At 34.0% G+C, this 21,990-nt stretch overlaps 1 protein-coding gene across 5 annotated transcripts in view; it reads left to right on the top strand.

The window, feature by feature from the left end:
• LOC114279999 (protein ENHANCED DISEASE RESISTANCE 2) overlaps positions 1-21,990 on the top strand; it is a 110,763-nt gene that overhangs the window by 27,094 nt on the left and 61,679 nt on the right. For all 5 annotated transcript variants that reach the window (XM_028222314.2, XM_082925114.1, XM_028222315.2 and 2 more), the window contains exons 7-10: positions 1,020-1,145; positions 8,283-8,317; positions 20,801-20,901; positions 20,969-21,064. In XM_028222314.2, the coding sequence (XP_028078115.1) occupies positions 1,020-1,145; positions 8,283-8,317; positions 20,801-20,901; positions 20,969-21,064 (358 nt within the window). The remainder of the gene's footprint in view (positions 1-1,019; positions 1,146-8,282; positions 8,318-20,800; positions 20,902-20,968; positions 21,065-21,990) is intronic.

Here is a 21,990-nt window from a genome sequence, read left to right as displayed (position 1 = left end):
CAAAATGTTGAGAAATGGCCCTTCCAAAACCTTTGCTCCTCTTGATCAGAGTCAACTCCTTCTATGCTCCCCATTCTTCCACCTAATCAAATGTGTAGAGAAATGGCTTTTTGACAACCTCTGTCCTACTTGATTTTTTTTTTTTTTTTGCTGTGTGCCTCTCTTGATTAGAGTCTACTTTTTCCTATGTGTGCCCCTTCTTCTGCCAAATCAAATGTTTTCCATCCTAAGTCCTAACTGAAATGTTTTCCACCCCTTATCAACAACCATCTGAGAAATCATTTCAATTGCTTTATGTTTTACATTTCAAGAGTGTCTAAATGCTGCAAATAATTTTTTGACTTTAAATTTAACATCCTCTACACTCATTTTTTGGAAAATGAGAGTATAGCTAAGATGAGAATCCTTAGATGGATGTGTGGTATGAATAGGAAAGATAGATTTAGAAATAAATATATTTGTAAAATGGTGGAAGACTGAAGTAGTACCAAATTGAAGATAAGCTGAGAGATGACAACTTAAGATGGCTTGATGTACAACAAAGACCTATAGATGCAAGGGTAAGGAAGAGTGATATGATCACCATAAATGGAAATGTTAAGGGGGGGGGGGGGGGGAAGACCTAAACTGATATGGAATGTGGTCGTAAAAAAGATATGAATTTATTTAATTTAACTGAGCCTATCATCTATGCACTTAGCTATGGTGCTACAACATTGGAGAATCCAAGCATCTGCACCTTTGGTATCCTATGTTACATTTTGATTCTTTGCATTAGCTTCATGTTATTTTTGTTTGTGCTCTGTTTCGGCCAATACAGATTCTGTTGGTTGTATTTATTCAACAGCTGCAAATGTGCTTTTGTATACAATTCTAGATAGTGCGATGTAACATAAATAAATATCTTATATATTTTATATTGATAAATACTTTGGTTTAATCTTGATATTGCATCAAACATGCACGAATTTCATTTGAATTTTTAGATTTAAAAAAAAAAAAAACCTTGTTATACACAGGGCCGGAGACTCTTTTACGTAAATCTTCAAATTTGGCCACAAATGTTGGATCAGATGGATACTTTCAAGGAGATGATGGAGATGTAATAGAAGCTTATGAGTGGAAATGTGTCAGTATGGTTAATGGTAATTTTTTTTTTGTCCTTTCATCTTATCTCAATAGATGGTTACTTGGCTCTATTTTATGTTCTCCGTTGATATATTTATGTCTTTAGATTTCATTTTTTATCTTGTTAGTCTTTAACTTCATAGTTTATGCCCTTGTGTGGCATTGTCAACATCCACACAGTGTGAGTGTGCTCCTATGTTGGGAAAGTTATGGATACTGTGGTTGTTTATGTGGAGGCTTTTGATGCTTACAAATACAATGAGGGTAAGCTTTTGTTAATTGGGTCAATCTGAACATGGTAGTATTAATTAATTGTGTCAAATACTCAGCCCTGACTGAAGTTTCTTTGATATGGTTTGACATAATATAATCCTCATAACCTATTTAACAAACGAGTGTTGCTAGGATTGACATTCTTAACTTGTGAATCCAGATGATCGCTTTTGATCCGTTCAACACATTAATTAGTCCGTAATTCTCAATGACAGAATATGAGAAATCTCTCGTTCATATTCAACCAAAGAATTTACAGAAATATATAGGAACAAACTAAAGTATAAAAGGAAACTCTCCTAAGACCTAATCCCCATAAATCAGGGATATTAACATTCTAATTACAGAACATATACACAGACATATACACAGCTGTAATACACATTTTCCCCATCTACTGAGCTGTCAAATCTTCACAGCCTATTCATGCCATAATTTACCAATTCTAAGACTCAATAAAATACGAAAGGATTTTTTTATTTTATTTATAAATTCACCCTTTTATGCATTTACATCTGATGGGTTAAACCTTTCATTTTTACCTGGTTAAGTTGGTGCTATCTACAATGGTTGACATGAATGTTTTATTAAATGGAATAAATTATGTTAAACAAGTTGAGGTATAAAACGTATTAACCCTTTTATTTTTATTTTTTTGTTACAAGAGTTAAGTGTGTTGACCCATTTATAAGCAATTTGAACCCTCTTAACTTTGTGTTGGGTAGGAATGTTGTTTATGGATCTTATAAAAAATTAGTACACCTAATTTAGGGCAATATTCTCATTACTATGGCATTCTTGTAGCTAAAGAAGTACAAATACTTCTAGCGAGTTGTGTCCATGTCTGACACATGGCGGACAATGTCACTTCTTAGATACTCCTAGAAATGTGTCCAACACTCTTGAGTATTGATTTTGTCTTAATTTAAAAATGAAAATTTAAAATTATGGAAACTTTGGGTGACACTTCTTGGCACTTCAACAATACTTCTCAGAAGCTCTTTGGCATGATCTATGTAGTGTTTTTTTGTCTGCTTCTTTTTTTTTTTTTTTTGTGTGTGTGTGTGTGTTGGGGGGGGGGGGGGGTGAGAATTGATTAGTAAATATCGTATAGAAGAGGCTAGAAGGAGCAAAACCTCTGAGCACAACATCTATACAAACAAAATCAAAACTCATCTACAAAGTCAATCTCTCCCATGAAATCTATGAAAGAAAGTTTTGAGTCATAAAACTTCCATGTAATCCAAAAAATGAAGCATATGCAATAAAGTTGCTTCCAATCTATGCATAAATAAATCTATGCCAAACTTATTTGGTGGATCTATTAATTGGAATAATATAGTATGGAAATGCAGCTCATACACCCAAAATTTATCTTAAACTTCTGAAAAGAATTACAAACTATGTGTGACCAAAATAAAGTATACAATGGACAACTTTTAACATAAGAAAAAATATAAATAAAGTTAAAAGAATAATGTAGTAAGAAAGCTAATGGTAAGAATATCTACTATATACATGATACAATTTTTTGATAAGCAAATGACATATATATATATATATATATATATATATAACACTACCAAAAAGATGCATCAAAGGGGATGCAACTTGTTAAAATTGGAAGAAATTAGCAAAATTCATAAATTGATCAAGGGCAAGTATCATTGCCCTTGACAGCCAAGCCCTCCTGACAACTGCCTACATAGGCAGAGTTATGGTGTAATGAGTGGTGTCAAGGGGATGCAACTCATTAAAATTGGAAGAAATTAGCAAAATTCATAAATTGATCAAGGGCAAGTATCATTGCCCTTGACAGCCAAGCCCTCCTGACAACTACCTAAACAGGCGGAGCAATGGTGTAATGAGTGGTGTCAAGTGACACCACTCAACTTTGAATTTTTTTTAGAGTAAATGTTAAATTTACCTAAAATATTTTGGATTTTAACAATTGAACCCATTGACATTAAAGAAACAAAAGAGAATTGTTGTTTTTATTTCACTTTATTATAAATACATTCTAAAAAATTGCCTTTGCTGTTTAAAATTACATATATATGATTCTTAATGCACATTAGAATACAATTTTTGGAGAAAATTTACAAAAGCATTGTAGTGAAAATAACAACTACAATTATCATGGTCATTAATTCTACCAATTACAATTACAATTGTGAAAAGGTCTTTAGTTTTGATGCAATTTATAAAAAAAACTCATTAGTGATGATTTTTTTATTTTGTTTAGAGTAATGATTGAATCAATCATTATTTGGCCACATATATTGAAAAAAAAATGTATTGCATAACTAGCAAGGTTATCATATATATAATGATTCAAAAAATAAAAATTTGTGAACAATTGTGTAAGTGTAGATCTTTGCTTGATTTTTTTTGAAGTATTAATGTATCAACTTTTAAAATACCTTTTGTCGATGTGATTGAAAATATATAAAATTATAGTGTAAAATTTGATTTGGATATAGGTTGTGTAGAACTTATACTATCATAATGATATTGATGATACTTTTTAACTAAACCCAGTAAACTACAATCCTGGCTATGGCACTGACTACCTATACGAAATAGCCAAAAAGAACTTTCAAGTTTCAATCCATACATTGGCTTCTCTTCATTTTGAAAGGTTCTACGATTTTTCTTGTCATGCCCGGAATTTCTTGATGTATAAGATTTAGAGTGTTGGCGTGTTTTTAGGTTGGTCAACTATACATGAGCAGTATTAAGTGGTTAGTTGTGTCTTTAGCCTATAATAGGTGGTTTAGGCTCCTAATAATCAATTTATGACATTTTGGTATCGTGATATTCAGAGGAGCTTTAGCTCTTTGTATTCTAATTTGGTATTTTTCTCTTTAGACAGTTCTCCTTAAGGCTCAATTTGATTAGGATGAAAATGGTAGAAAGTGAAAGAAATGGAAAAAAACAAAATTTTTCTAAGTTTGTTTAGCATAAAAGTGGTGAAAGTTACAAGAACATTAATTTTCTTGTACAACTCATAATAGCATGGTAACTAAGCTTCCAGTTTCTTGCAAAAAAAAGCAAGAAAATACTAGAAAGTTTAAATTTGTTATAAAAGTAGTTAACTTATAATTAGAATTCCTATTTTCTTACAAAATTTTCATCATAATCAAATTCATGTGAGAAGATATCTTCTTTTCCTTTTCTTTTCTTTCACTTTACTTTCTATCATTTTCACTTTCCATAAATTATTTCTTTCTAATCAAGCGGAGCCTTAGATTTGATTGCATCATTTGGTATTAGAGCTTTAGATCCCATTTTGTTTGTCACTTTCCATTTTGGGATGTCCCAAAATATTAGTCCTATTTGAAAAGTAAAAAGTGTTTTGTTTTCCAAAACTATACCTTTTAAGTGATTATAAATATACTAAAAAATGCAAAGTGTAGAAATTTAATGTATAAAGAGAAATAGAGAATTGTATTATTGATTGATTTATATTGATATCTATTACAATGATTCATGATTCCTATATATAGAAGAGGGTGAGTGTGTAGTAGGTAAGGAGTAGGTGAAGTGGAGGTGGTAGTGGTGTAGTGGGTTAGGTTTAGTGGAGTAGGTGAGGTGGTAGTGGTGTAGTGGGTTAGGTTTAGTGGAGTAGGTCTAAGTGGGTGAAGTAGGTGGAGAGTAGGTGGATTTTAACAGCCCCCCGCAAACTCAAGGGGGATAGGAACTAACCAACTTGAGTTTGGAGAGAGTAACAAAACAAGAAAATACATAAAAAATAAAAGAGGATAAGAGACACTGTATGGTCGTGTCAGACCATTGGTGAAGACACTGGATGGTGGTGTCATAACGTTGTAGAGGACACTGTATGGGGGTGTCATAACCATGTAGAGGACACTGTATGGTGGTGTCATAACGGTGTAGAGGACACTGGATGGCGGTGTCAGACCGATGTAGAAGACAGTTTATGGGGTCATGTCGGACCGTTGTAGCAGACAATGTTGTGAAAGTTGTGGTGACAGTTTACGGAGTCTTGCTGGACTCTTGTAGAAACTAACCGGAATCAATGTCGGGACAGTTTACAGAGTCTTGTCGGACCCATGAAGGAGCTAACCGGAATCAATGTTGGGACAGTTTACAGAGTCTTGTCGGACCCTTAAAAAGTCGCACCCTCAAAAGGTGTGCCCAATCTTTCAAAAGGCGTGCCATCAAAAGGCGTGCCCAATCCATAAAAAGGTGTGTCATCAAAAGGCGTGTCCAATCCATAAAAAGGCGTGCCATCAAAAGGCGTGCCATCAAAAGGCGCGCCCACTTCATCAAAAGACGTGCCCGACAGAAAGCGTCGAGCCATCAAAAGGGGCGCCTGACACGCGGCGATGCACGTGATTGACAGAGCGCGTTTCGGCCTCGTCGTCTCTGTCTTTATAAACCAAAGCGAAGTCTGAGGCTTGGAAGCATAACAAACCAGTTGAAACCTCTTCGTTCTCTGTAACATTCTGTAACCAACCCTTCTCTGAAACACTCAGCAACCCAAAAACATGGCTTCTTCTTCCCGTTCAGCTACCCAGAACATAGCCTCTTCTTCCCGTGGTCTGCTCACTCTCTTTCCCGACCTCAACGAGTCAACAAGAGAGATAACTGGTGCGGTGGCCTGTGAACCTCAACCAAACACCTCTGGTTTTGCTCCGTTGAACTTTCCGATGCGGTCGGTGGAGCAAAAAATGGCAGTGCAAACGGATATTGAAGCTAATCAGTATACATTGAAGTCCTGTGTTGAAACTATGACTGCGGTCACAAACTTGTCGCACCGGCTGCAGAATAGGACAAATGAGGTGCAGCAGTTAAACGCCCAACTGGCTCTGCTCCAACGCATGTATAAGGATGCGCGAGCAGAGATAAGTGTGCTAAAGGCGGAAAATAAGGAGCTGAAGCGGAAGGCCACCATTATGTTCCGATTTGGAGGTCCGCCATATGCTGTAGTGGAGGAGCAGGGTGGAGTGATCGTGCCCAGTGGAGTGGGAAACACGGAGGCAACACCGTCAAGGGCCGCCCAGGACGGGGGCAAGAAGAAAAGACCGGCGGAATAGGCGAAAAAGTGAGGTCGGTGGGTGGCCGTCTGCAGAAAAGAAAACAAATCTTGTGGTGTTGTGGTTTGTGTTGTTGTGGTTGTTTTTTTTTTTTTTTTTGTTTTTTTTTTTTTTGTTAAAATTGTGATCGGGGTTGATCCCTGAGATGAATAAAAGATGGTTTGGTGTGCAAAGCTATATGGTATGAATGGAATTGGAAAAAGATTAAAAAATAATGTGAAAGAAAAATAAAGAAAGAAATAATAAAAATATATTTGAAATCAAAATGAAAGATGGGGGAAATAAGGAAAGTGGTTTGGAGAAAATAAATAAAAATAATGGATTTTGAAATCAAACGGAGGAGAGAGAGGGGACAAGCCCATGTGAGAGAAAGAGGGGAAAAATGATAGCCGATGCACCCAAAAATAATCTAGCTGCTATCCACAGGCGCTTAGGGGAAGGAAATGGTAGCAAGAGACGGCCAACACCATATATGGCTATAGCAAAGAAATGGAGTATCAAGCTCAATGGGCTAGGATTTAGACCAGAGAGTAAAGCCACTGGTCCTGTTGAACACACACCTCCAAGGCTCAAATAATCAAAACATGCTTCACGCATTTCCTTCCTTGCTTGATCAGGAGATGCACAAAACACCTTATACAGGGCTCCAGTCATTCCTCCACCAGTTAAAGGATGACGCATGTTGAAAGCATCACCTATTAATAGTGCTCTAAGAGTAGGGTAAGGAGCAGCTGGCATACTTCTATTGGGCATTGTTCTAATACTTCCCTTATCAATTGCAGCTATAAATGAATCATGCAGCTCAGGTGGAACCTGGGGAGCCACCAGAGGGAAGCAAAGCCGAAGGCTGCTGCAAAGCCGAAGGCTGTAAAAGCGAAAAAGGAAAAGAAGGCTCCGGCTAAGACAAAAGCTGCTGCGCCAAAAGCTAAAGCCGCTGTGAAGCCCAAGCCAGCGGCAAAGGCCAAGCCAGCTGCGAAGCCAAAAGCTGCTGTGAAACCGAAGGCTGCCGTGAAGCTGAAAGCTGCAGTGAAGCTCAAGGCTGTGGCGAAGCCCAAACCAAAGCCGAAGGCGAAGGATCCTAACAAGAGGCAAATGAGCATGGAGGAGAAGCATAGATTGAGTGTTGGGTTGCAGAGTTGGCCCCAGGAAAAGATGCCACAGTTAGTGCAGATTATGAAGAAGAGGAATTCACATTGGCCTCAAGAGAGAGGATTTAGGCAGTGATGGGAAGGTATGTGTAGAAAATAAGCGGAATAGGTTGAGGTCCGGCGGGCGGCCAAGGCGAGGTTGCCGCCCGCCGGTGAAACGAAAAATACTAAGTGCTTAACCTTGCTCTGATACCATGTAGAAATTTAATGTATAAAGAGAAATAGAGAATTGTATTATTGATTGATTTATATTGATATCTATTACAATGATTCATGATTCCTATATATAGAAGAGGGTGAGTGTGTAGTAGGTAAGGAGTAGGTGAAGTGGAGGTGGTAGTGGTGTAGTGGGTTAGGTTTAGTGGAGTAGGTAAGGTGGTAGTGGTGTAGTGGGTTAGGTTTAGTGGAGTAGGTCTAAGTGGGTGAAGTAGGTGGAGAGTAGGTGGATTTTAACACAAAGACAAGGGCAATATTGGAATAAATGTTTTCAAATTTGAATTCAAATGCAATGATTGCATGTCCTCTAAAAAAATCAAAGCTTCCAAAAAGGACTAACAAAATGGGACAAAGGGAGTATATATTTTGCTTTCTTTTATGCACAAAATTTGGATGTCCGTATTTGAAAATTTACTGTGTTGGCCTGCTAACCTTCCATTGTTTTGGTTTTCAGGTGTAAGAATCTTTGAGGATGTGGCTAACACAAAGGTACCTAAAAAATTCATTAATTTATAACTTGTATTGACCTCCTTGTGGTCTTTTATATCTTTATATTCTCTTTGAAGAATAATTAAAGAAACATTGTGTAATGAAGATAGGGAGAAATAAAAAATTAGGTGCACATCGAAAAAGGCAAGAGGGAAAGGAGTTTTTTTATTTATCTGTTGCGTAAGCTTCTGGTTATTGAGATATGAGAAATAGGACTCCTTGGTACCACCAAAAAAAAGAAAAAGAAGAAGCTAGTTGTTTATTATGAGGAAAATATTTTTCTGTAATTAGAGATGAAGCTACAGAAAAGATCTAGAATAAAGAGAATTTAAGATGAGACTGAAACTTAATATACGAAGCTTTATAAAAACTAGATTTGCAAATGAGGGTGTCAGGAGGCTTTGAGTTACCAAAGATTGAATGATTTCTACTATTTAGACTTTGATTATATGAAGGGATGGAGACAGAGGTGGAGCAAGGACTATATTATGGGGAGGGGGGAGAAAAGGTGTTGGGGAAGGTCCCATTGGGCAGCGGGTCCAATCTGGGTTTCTTTTTTAATTAATAAAGGATTAAAGATCATATTATAAAGTGCCCAACTCAATTCAAACATAAAATCAAATAAGATCAAGTATTAACTTTCTGAAATTTAATCTTATGCAATGCATCAAACTATAAGGAGAAAAGGAACTATTTTCGACATTTTGAAAACAAATATATGTTGGCCAGAAACTTCAAATTTGGCCCAACTCTTGAACCGAGTTACTGTAGGGGACAGTAACAACTTGTTTTTTTGGAGACCGTTAATTTGATAGTTAGGCCAAAAGTTACTAAATGAACTCAATTATCTACTTCTTTTCTCGATTCTAGGATTTGATTAAGTCACATGTATCTCTTTGGATACAAGAAACTAATGACTTCATCATACACAACTCATCACATTATATTAGATCCTTCTTATTTTATTTTATTCATTATTCCAAAGTTTGAAAAGGTCCCACAATAAACCATCCTTATTTTTATGTCAATTATTGGAGAGTCACATCACATGCAATTATTTAAAGTGAGATAGCTAGTCAAGTTTATTGTACACAAATCTTATTATTATTAGTCCTTGTTTTACTCTACACAATGCTTTAGAGTTTGAGAACCTTTGTCTCCCTCCCCTGCCTTGGAGAGATTTCGGTAATAGTACTCATTGAAAAGGAGTAGAATTAGAATGGATTAAGTGAAAAGTACTTTTGCTTTATTTCATGATACGTTTATACATATGAAATTGGAGGGAAAAAAATAATGGTTGTGTTGTGACATCAACTTTATGATGTAGAAAGAAAGGAAGAAAGGGGAGACAAGAAGAACACAAGGGCTACAACCCTAATCGCACAAGGCCACAACCTTATCAATCCAAATCTATTAATCAACATTGAATAAGACGGTACAAAAAACTTAATATTTATAGATTAGAACTTTAATCAAAATAGAAAACTAAAACCCTAATAGAATAGGAAACCAAAGACTCCTAATTAAACTATAACTAAAAATAAATAAACATAAATATTAAAGATATTAAATTATAAAATCTCCATAACGAAATTACTGAACACACGTTTTGCATCACCTACTCTATGGGGCAAAATGTTGGTAGTTAATAAACCATAAGGTTTTTTTTTGTGTGTGTGTGGGGATATTCCAAAAAATCAAATTAAACTATTTATATAAATAACCAAAATTTCTAACTATTTATCAAATTACCTCACTTTTTAAAATCGTTGGTTCAAAATATGATTTCATATTGACATGACCCACATCTACACACCAGTAAGCATAGTTGTTAAAAATCATGAATCGAATCGTAAATTGAAATTGCCTTGTACTGAATCGCGAATCGAATCGTGAATCATAAAGAATCAGTCACTTTTCTAAATTACTTAGAAAAATATATCTACACACTTGGATGTTAAATATATCTTATGAATATAAAATATTTAGGCTTAAATCAATAACAATGTTGTTTTGAATGATGATCCCATAGCTTAATAGGTAACAAGATAACAAAGGTTCTTATGTAAGATCACCATCTTACGTCTTCCCTTTTTTAGATATTTCTTATCTACCATTTTTAATAAAAGACGATAAACAAAGATAAACTCTCAATTTTCGAAGTAACAATAATTTAACAATAATATTGATATTTGGACAATAAGCATACATACTTTTCCAAGTAACAAGGACCATATAATAAGAAAGAATTATTTAGAATCTTTTATTTTAAAGTTTAAAACATTTTAAAATGTATAACTAACCTCACTCATGCAATATTTAATTATATTTAATTTAATAAAACGGTAATAGATAATTGGTGTAAGTTACTTTAATGTTAAACATCTTTAGAAGAAATATTATTATTTTTTCTACCGAAAAAAATGAGAAGAAATGTTACAAATATGTTGGGTTTGATTGAATCTGATTGGATCCTATTAAAAACTCAATAATCACTAAGATAACAACAAATCATGTATATATATTGGTTCTTTTGGTAGTAAACGCAATTAGAAGTTGTATTATGTCATTTTCACTAAAAAGATGGAGAAAAAAAGAATCAAATGATAATTTCAAGAATTGCATGAATTGTAAAAAATGAATCAAATCGTAAATCGATTGTGAATTGTGCGATTCACTATAGATTTACTCATAGATTTGTATTGATTTTGCAAAAATTGTGAATCGAATCGTAAATTGAATCGCAAATCGTAATATTATGATAACAGAGCCAGTAAGTCATGTCAACATGAAATTGCATCTTGAAGAAGTGATTTCACCATGAAATTGTATTTTGAACATACAATTTCATAATGAAGTCATATTTTGAACTTGCGTTTTTTAAAAGTAAGTTAGTTTGATAAATAGTTTTGAGTTTTTAGAATCTTAAAAAAAAAAAAAAAAAACTCAATAAACCATCTGCTCATAATATACAGATGATGAAATTTTGATGCTCGGATGTGTGGTAAAACGAGAAATGCTAGAAGTTATTAGAGATAAAATGAGAAAAAAAAAAACAAGTATGCTTTGGTTATCTGGAAGGCCTCATTTGAATTTTATTTATTTATTTTTTATTGGGGGTAGGTTATTTAACTAAAAAATGTGAAACATTTGTACTTTGAATTTAGCGTAAAATTAAAATTCTGTTGTTTTAGCTCAAACAACTAACTTTTTTCTAAGATGGGTTTGAGATGTTTTTTTAAAGTTGCAAACAAGTTTTGCCAAACAACCAATGTATAAGTGATATTGTTCTTGTTGCAGATAATTTAAGGGCAAATGGTAACACATTGTAGGATTTTGTTCAAGTAAAGTGGCCCTTAATCTCGCAGAATGGCCAAACAGGATTATTGAGATCGACTCCACTATGTTGGGACAATGTTTCATTGAGTGAAGTTATAAAAAAAAATGAAGGCTTTATTGAGTCGAGTTGGGTTATGTAATCAGGTGCAATTATTGTCATAGAATATTTAGCTTCTTTTTTTTGCTTTTTCTTTTTTTTAAAGTATGGGTCCAGTATGATGCACTTACATCAAACTGAAAATATGACTAAAAACCATAATAATTTTTCAATTTTTTGTGAACTCTTTTTTGTTGCTTGAAAATGAAGGTTTTCTGCAATTATAGAGCAGTAAAATATGGTGATAGTTTTCGGATCATAGGTTTAAGTTTTTAAGGATAACCATTTATCCTTGGTTTTGGTTAAGTTTTTGTTGTAGTGGGAATGGTAAAAAGAAAAAAGAGAGGCTAAATCTTATAATTACTTGCCTTCTGGATGACGGTCTTGTAGATTGACTCCACAGGAAGGACAAACTCATAAAAATAGTAGTCTCATTATAGAAGAATTGAGAAATCTGCAGAGCAACTTTATTTACAGAAAAATTGTTGAATGGTCTCAATAGGAATTTTAAAGAGGCACAATTCTCCAAAAATGAAACTTCAGAATGCATAGAGTACGAGTAAGAAAAGGGTTCCTAGATAATAAAGATCCATTAGCTCTAGACTAGAAAGAACTAAACAAAATGTATCAACAGAAAATTCACCGAGCTGAATCCGAAGCATGGATAAATATATAGAAATTCTTAATTTGCAGAATGCATAGCATATGAGTAAGAAAATGGTTCCTAGATAATAAAGATCCATTAGCTCTAGACTAGGAAAGAACTAAACAAAATGCATCAACAGAAAATTCACCGAGCTGAATCCAAAGCATGGATAAATATATAGAAATCCTTAATTTGAGGAATGATTTGTAATACATAATGTATAAATATGATTTTTCGATGTAAAAACAACCAAGAATCTTTGTGGGATCTGTGCAATTGATCCAAGACTGGTGGATCGTGTGTCTTCTTAGTAAAGACTTGTTAGGCCATTGATGATCATGTCCACATGAACTTTCTTGTCTTTTGTGTGTGCGCACATGTGAATCTGTTCTCTAAGCACGTTCTTTAAGGGGGTTGACCCCAATCAGTGTGTTTGGATGTTCTTTTGAGTTGGTGTCTGATATATTGTTTTTTAGAACATGAAAGGACTCTTTACTGGAATGAAATAATTTTATTTCCATTATAGACCAACAATTCCTGTAATGATTGGGAAAAATTTGAAATTCTAATTATTGCAATAACACACCCTAATTAACTTTGAATAATTATCATAAAACCTCCAGAGTTTTCTAGTTACTTATGTCTAGACCTCTGTCGGTTAATTTTTTTGCTCGACCGGTCGCCACAGTTTGCATTTACTAATTCCTGAGACCTGAGGGACAGACCCTCTGTGCCCAGTAGATGATGTTTAAATGATAATAGGATGCATGCCAATAAATTTAAATTCCCTTAGTTGTTTTAGAAATGCAGTGCGCCAATCACCTCGTTTGCATGCACCCAAGCTCAATTTGGCTCAAGATTCGAGAGATGGACTCTCTTGGTCTGGTATATTATGTTACAATGTTAATACAATATAATTTATTAATTTAGAGCCGTTCTGGTGATTTGGAAAATTGGTGTATAGAACGTCTCAGTTTGTGTGCACAACGGCCTAATCCGGTTTGAGATTTAAGAGATGGACTCCCTGGGCCCGGCATATATTTTTATGTGTTATTATCTGTGTTTAATTTACTTGAGATGATTTTGTAAGTATGGTGAATTAATCACACAGAAAACGTACTTTAACTGTATTAATTTTGTACAGAAAGTGTGTAGGGTTTTGGAGGGAAAAAGGGGAAATCCTTATAGTGCCTTTTTTTAGACTTTTTGGAGCCCACAATGACCCCAAAGTTGAATCCCATTTCTCTCTCCTCTTTCCAAAATTGTGGACTTTTATTTCTTACACCATCTCTTATACCATCTTAGATATCACCAATAAGGTAAAAGCTATCTTTCTTTTGTGTAAACATGGTTGCATATGTATAATGGTGTAATAATCGTATCAAGTTTGAATTGGAGGGTTGTGATTGATGTATTTATTTCAAGATTTGTTTTGGGCCTTTGGATTAGAAATTAGATTAGTGGCTAATGGTGGTTAATGCCTAAACTAATTCTGACCCTTGTCACACCTCGGATTCCTAAGATTTGAACCTAAGAGGATATTCTTGAATATTTAAAAACGACAACAATATTGATAATCAAATGCTACGCTTTGTGTATATATATATAAATGATTTAATACATGAGGTTTGTTTATTACTTGTATTCTATATTCAACATCTATGTAGCGTGAATATACAACAAGTAAATCAAAAGAACAAGCATTCAATTACAAAAGAAATGCCCTCAGGCTTGCATCAAGTAAAAAGGGCTTGACCCTTACAAAAAAATATGGCACTCGACCTACAAAATATAAAGGCCCTAGGTTGGCAATTAACAGAGCTCTCTCTGTGGCTCATGCACATACTACATGCTACCTTAAGGTCGTGGCACATCATCAATACTTGAAAGGGAAAATTACGACGATAGGTCCCTGTACTTTACCCCTTGTGTCATTTTAGTCCCTGTACTTTCAATTGGCTCGATTTTGACCTTGAATTTATGATTTTATCTCAATTGGTCCAATTGATTACAACTCTTGGCATATTTTATGGCAAATACGCACATAAGTGTCATGCGCCATATTTTTGAGAGCAAAATTATAAACTTACTCAACTCAACTTAGTTAACTTTAATCAATTTAGTGATAATTTTTCTCAAAAAACACTAATTATATTAGTAATTGGACTAAATTGAAACAAAATCTAAAATTAAGGATCCAAATTGAGTCAATTAAAAGTGTGGGGATCAAAATGACATAAGGGATAAAATATAGGGACCATCGGTGTAATTTGCCCTGCTTGAAAAGCCATCAACAAACGTAGGGTGAACATATACTCTAGCAGAGAAATCTTTACATCTACCAATATCAATCTACATGTGTATGATCATGATGCTGTTATATATATACACAATGTTCAAATCCCATTTTTCATTGATAACAATGTTTTGATGAAGAATTTCAAATCATAATTTATTTCATAATCAGGTGAATCCTTCCAAGGTCAATGTAACTGCCAATGGCCATTGCTAAGGACTACCTAAACACTTCCACTTTATCGGTTACTAATGGGAAGGACAAATGGATACTTACTCTGTGCGGGTTTCTGGTCTCTCACCGTGGACTCTCTCATCAACTTAATCTCATTTCTATATATTACCCAAATTCACTATAAACATTTAATTTAAAACAAGGGTTTTCGGATCACAATGCATCTCGTGCAAACAATACCGCCATTCATCAACGAGTATTCCTTTATAAAAAAATTCAATCAATTCAATTTACCAAATGAGTTTCAATTCACCTAGGTTGGTAATTTTTACAACAATGCAATTCTCCACCAATTGCCCACAATTTCAATCTCTACAATAGCTCATAATTTGAAACATTAACATTTCAATTTCAAAAGTAGAGGCAACATTTCCAATACTAAGTAATTTCTTAAAATTAGGGTTTCAAAAAAATTGAGGCTCTATCAAATTAGAGTACCCTCACACCATAAAACAATAAGAAAACAGGTTTGGTAAAGAAAATATAGAAAAGTAACCAAATAATGTCAAACTCTAATTCTCTACCGTGCACATTTCTAAATCTCTACAAATTTCCCGATGAGTAAAGAAATTACCACATATCTAAATATGAACCCATATTACATAGATAAAAGAGAATGCTACCTCAAATGGAGAAGAGGAGAAATGCAAAAACTTGAAAATTGATGAAACGTGAATGATGGATGTGAAGCAGTCACCAAGCTCTAGGGGTGCGTGCGGTTTAGTTGTAGCCTGAGAACCTCCAATTTGCCATTTGTCCAAAATTAGGCAGATTGGAGAAAATCAATCCGCAATCGTCGGATTGGCAGATTGACGGATGGATACAAATCGATTTAGCGGTTTACATTTGACAGATTTTCAACATGATACATGTCGACAAAAATTTTTTTTTGGATAACAATCCAATCTGTCTTATAAATAATGACTACAAATATGGATAATAATCCAACAAACCTCTATCTTAACAATGACTGCGAAAAGCCAAAAGAGATTACCTGGCAGTTGTTTGAGAGAAGCTGTCCAAATTACAAAAAGCAGAGAGTATATACATACATACATACCCAGGTGTGTACATATATATATTTATATTTGTGTATAGGTTAAAAAAGAAAGATAAATAAATAAAAAGTAATAGAATAGTAGGTGAGTATTTCAAAAATAGAATTTGGTTGGGTTCTTGCAGTTCGATTGCAGCCAGGGAACCTCCAATCTGCTATCCGTCCAAAACTAGGCGGATTGGGAAAAATCAATTTGTATACATCCGCTTGTCATCACGCATCCGTCCAAAATGGAGTGGATCGGTTTGCTTCGGTCAGTTTGGGTGAATCGATATATCCACTGAGCACCCCTACCAAGCTTTATGATGTTAATGCTCGGGTTTTTGATCTTCTTTAACTCTAAGGCTCCTAATCTTAGAGATTTATGGTGAGTTATGGTAGAGTGGAAAAAGAGATAGAGAGAAAAGAGAATAAATGATGAGAGAGAGGGAAATAAAGTTGCAGAACTAGATATTTCAAGCAGGCGATCGATCACCACTGAAGTGTGATTCATCGCTTTCAAATTTTGAAAGCTTTGATTGATCCCTCGATCGCTAGTCTCTACTCAAGAAGCAATCGCTTGCGCAATTGATCTCTTGTCAATCGCTAACTACTGTTTGGAAAGTCTAAAATATACACAATCGAAGCGATCGATCGCCTATCAATTGCTAGCTACTGAAAATTAGTCAAAACAAAAATGAAAGTGTGGCGATCGATTGCTTGCATAGAAAAGTGTGGTTTCTACTCTCCAATTCACAAGAACTAACATCATTTTCTCAATTCTCGAAACAATTCATTGTATTAAAAACATTAACAACGTATTTGATACGACACAAACAAATCAATCTAAACATAAGAGTAAAAGGATCATGCCCAACATCAAATGAATACGGGTAATTTGGGGCGGGTTTAGACCCAAAGTATTACAACCGTAGTCTTCCACCTAAAAGACTTTTGTCCTTCATTTCACACCACCAAAATTGTCTCCCCCCCCCCCCCCCCCCCTCCCTCTTTCTCTCACAATTTGTTTCAACTTCTCTCTAAGATTCAAATTCAAGCTTGAATCTTTATGCTTTGGTCCAACATTGTTGAGTTGTGAGAGATTAGTGAGCTAGGCTCCATATTACACCAGTTAGTGGGTGATTTGAGTGCTTGGGTTGTCATTTTGGAGCTTGATTTGAAGACTACTTGCAGAACAACTTGGTATTCTTGGAGCTTCACCATCCTGCCATTTCATCTCTCTCATTTTCTTGATTAAAGGTTCATTACAAGTAGGGGTTCTCTCTTCTCTTACCTTAGAAGCATATTAGAGTTTATTTTGTTGATCATGACTTAATTAAAAGATGATTAGCATGCTTTATTTGTGTATTTATTCCTTGTTTGGGTTAATACATGAAATCACATGCTTCCATCTCTTTATTTTGAAACCCTAATCATGAAATCAAGGGAACATGTTCATGCCATGCTATTTCTATTAATTTTGAGCTAGAGTTGTAATTTTGAGTTGAAATCCTGAAAAGTGTTCTTGGTATGAGATTTAATGAGTTTTGATATGAATATTGTCATGCTTTGCTTAAAATCATAAAATCATGAAATATGAAAAATCATAAAATATAAACTTAGGGCTTTTCATGGTTAAACCTTAAAAACTGTTATCCCTGCATATTATATATTTTTTTTATAAAAATTATGTTGTTTAGCTAACTTTGAGATTTTTGTAAATCTAGAATGTGTAGAGAATTTGGAGAAAGTGGTGTAGTTAGTTTAATCATGGGCTAATATGATCTAGTTTAAAGGATGGCATGATATGAGGTTGATTTGGTATTTTTAACATGTTTTTTAAAGTTAGTTTTGCTTATTAGTTTCCTTAAAATGTATATTTTAATGATGTTTAGAGGCTTTAAGTTATTTAAATGGCCTATTTGGAATATTTAATGAATGTGGGGCTTGTGAGGGCAAAATGATAATTTTGGCCCTTTAGGGTTAAAATGGTCATTTGGGAATATCATTGGTATTTTTTTTATTGAATTTTCCATGTAAGAAATTAACTTGGGGATAACTAAGGGTAAAATGGTAACTTGGTCCCTTTGGGGTTTTTTGGTCCTTAGTGACAAATGGTTACTTTACACTTATGAGTATATTCTATGTTATAGCCATAGGGGCAATTTGGTAAAATTTTCTAGAAAGAGGAATATTGAGAAGAGTGATTCTAGTTACACCACAAAACTATCTCCTTACACTCTTAAAATATTAAAATTTTATTTTATTTTTTTACAATTTTCATAATACCAGTTTTACTCTCATCCTTACCATTGACTCTTCTCCTTACACCCATACCTTTCAAACCCTAGTCTCTTCGCCTCCACCCCATCACCACCACCTTCACCGGCCCTAGTTCTAGAGAGACACGCTCCTCCTCCTCCTCCTCCTCCTCCTCCTCCTCGTCTCTCTCTCTCTCTCTATATATATATATGTGTGTGTGTGTGTGTGTTGATTTAAATTCTTAAACAAAACCGACTCCATCCAAGTATTTGCTTAAAAAAATGATTGATCAATTTTACGGGCTTGGTCCAGGTTGTAGGCTTACGGCCAATATTGTGGTCCGATAAGCTTAATGGAGATAATGATTGCCACTATCTATAGGTTAGACCCTTCGACACTACGTAGTTTAGTGGAGTAGCCTCCGGTGTTAGATGATGGAATTTCTTTTAGACATGTAGCTTGGAATGCACACTGTATGTAACCCTACCACAAAATTACGTAAGTTCTTACGAATTTAATTAAATAATCTTACAAAAATGTCTAAGTCGAACACAAATTGCATAAGTTCGTGAAAACTTAAGGTTTACGCAAATTTGTGTTCAACTTACACATTTTTGTGAGATTACTTATGTAAGTTCGTGAAAACTTACGTAATTTTGTGGTAAGGTTGCATACGGTTTGCATTGCACACCGGAGAAATTTCCTATTAAAATATCAAACTTAGGTTAATTTTTTTTGGGTGGGTAACTTAGGTTAATTAGTTTTCTCCTAATTAACATTTTTAAAATCGGGAAGTTATGTTTCTCATACATTTATAATATATACATTGTCATGTTACCTTTGCTCATATATGATAGTTTGATGTACATTAAAGTTTTGAGATTAGTTGTCATCTAACTTGGTATCTGAGCTTAGGTTGGGCCCTTGGAAAGGTCTTAGCTATGAAGCACGGATACTTCAAATAGGAAGACGTATCCGTATCGGATACCGATACTCCTCGGATACTTACGGATACGTATCAGATACTTATTAAAAGTATCGGATACTTCTTAATTAATTTTTCATTAATTTTGAAGTATCGGATACTTAGTTTTGAAGTATCGGATACTCTGACTCACATATTATCGGATACTTCTTAATTAATTTTGAAGTATCAAATCTTCCAAGTCATGTATTACTCCTTTTACGAAATTAGAATTGTATTATTTCTTGCATAACATCATGATATAATATAATTGTGAGAATAAATAGAATATTTTTACAATACTTAGCTTAGTTTTTTTTTTTTTATAAAAATAACATAGTAAGCTCAAATAATAGAAGTCATCAAATTGGCATATCTTCATTATATCATGCGTGTCCCCTATAACTACATAGAAGTAAGGATTAATAAGATAATATAACAATAGTAAAATTAAATATCAATAAATAAATAAGAAAATAAACTTGCATAGAATATTTTTGACTAGTGCAGAAGGAAAAAACATAGGGTCAAGTTATGAATTGTTTTGATATTATAATATCAACATATTAGACTTGATATTGAAATAAAATATTTGCAAGACCTATTGAAAATTTAAAAACTAAACTAGCTATTAGCTTAAATTAATACCCAATTCTTAAAGATTAGTATTTTGCATTATAAAATTACTATGATTTCTCAACATTCTTGTGCTTATGTGTAACTCATTGCTAATAATTTATTTATTTTTTATTTTTTATTTTTTACAAACGTATCCTAGCCGTACCCGTACCCGTATCCTACTTTTTTAGGTTTTGCTGTATCGCCGTATCCGTATCGTATCGTATCCGTATCCGTGCTTTCTAGGGTCTTAGGTTCAAGTCTCTTCGTTTGCATTATGGTTCTCTCTATGAATGAATGTTTCATCTCCATGATGGGGTTGAATGTGAGGGAGGGTGGTGGATAGCTTGATATGCATTGTTGGGTTCATTTTTTAACTGCTTAAGCTTTTGGGACTAGTGGTGATCTAACAACCCTTATGCTATTACAATTACTTTCTATACCTCTTCTATCCCTTCTTGTTTTTTAACATTGTGCACGACATGCTATCAGATATGAAATTTAATTCTAAGATTATTTAATTATTTTTATTTGCACCTTTTAGGAAACATTTAAATTCTCCACATTTTTTTAAGCATGTATAATATGATGTGGAATAGGAACACGAAGAGCGACTTTCGTTGCCAGAGTAGAAGAAAATATTATTCTTTTTGGGTTTCAGTTGTGCTTCTTTTTTTTTTTTTTTTCTTCTTCTTTTTAAAGTATTGTCCTCAATGATCTGAAATGTTTGTGTAAAATGATGTATCTTCCCCTAATATGTTGGTAAATGTTAAGATGCAAAATGCGTTGTTTCTAGCTCATGTCAATGTCTGTGAAATTTATTGGGCTTTTTGTGTTAGTATCTTTCCATCTAGCTACTTTGTTGTGTTTTAATGAGATTAGATATCATAATATTGCTTTAATTGGAATAGGAGAGATTTTGAAGAATCTCAGTTAAATTTTTACTTTTTGCTTCAAAAGTTTTTTATTTTTTATTTTTATTTTTTGGTAGAGTGGTAAAAGTGTTCTAGTGAAGGCTGTTGGTGTTGTCAATGCAAATGCTGATATTGTGTTTGAGGTGATTCTGAATGTTGATCGACATCAAAGATATGAGTAAGTTGCACACATAATTCTTGAGGTGCATAACTATATTTGTCCAATCTAACAATTATCTTTGCAGGTGGGATATGTTGACTGGTGACTTAAAGTCGATCGATTCGTTGAATGGACACTATGATGTTGTCTATGGTACATATGATCCTCAACATTTCTCAAGGTAAAGTAATCAAACATGTCTATCTACGGTTTAAATATGATCACCTTCTCTTATCTAGATCTCCTCTTCTTGTAGTTTCAGTAGTAATCGATTAATTGGTAGGAATAACCAATGGAAGTGGGTATTTTAGTTGACTTTTTGGTTTTTTACGAAAATATGTGCAAAAAAGTAAAGAGAGTGATGTGACAACATGTAGTGGCTTTTTGGCTTTTTAGCTGAAAATCATGGTTCCCAAGTAGGACCTAAGAGTTAGGGGTGAGATGGTTTGGTTTGTTTCATTTTAGAAGTAAACCAAGGACCGATACACTACCACTACCACTACCACTACCTACGGTTCTATAAAATTTGGAACCAAATCAAATCAGTATAACATAGGTCGGTTCAGTTTGGAATTATGGTTTTTAGAAATCTTGTCATCATTCACAGCATGATTACAAAATATGCCAAACATCAAGCAATATGCCATCATTTTACAAACAAAAATGGCTTAGAACTTAAAGCACGGACATGGGCATGGACACATCGACGTGCAAAATTTTTGGAAAATGTAGGACACAACACGTGGGAGACACATGAAAAATATATAATATAGTATTTATTATCATGTCATATATAAAAATAAGTAATTATTATGTGTCATATATATAAATATTTAAATCAAACTGTGAAGTATGGTTTGCCTATTTTAAGAACCAGGATTCAACCATGCATTGAGAAAATCAAACTGTGCAGTTTGACATGGATCGGATAAATTTGTGATTTTTCAATTTTTTGGCTCAACCCTACGAAGAGTGACCTAAGTGACGTATTTGTGGTTTTTGTTGAAGCACTCATAGAAGGAGTTAGATTGTAAAATGAAGGAATTTAGGGTTGGGATTTAGGAGGAAGAAGAAGAAGAAGAAAAAAGAGTAATTTTATATATATTG

Source organism: Camellia sinensis, chromosome 4 (assembly GCF_055761805.1).
Source record: "Camellia sinensis isolate YWXY chromosome 4, ASM5576180v1, whole genome shotgun sequence".
Lineage (NCBI taxonomy): Eukaryota > Viridiplantae > Streptophyta > Magnoliopsida > Ericales > Theaceae > Camellia > Camellia sinensis.
This window is presented reverse-complemented; position numbering and strand designations above follow the sequence as displayed.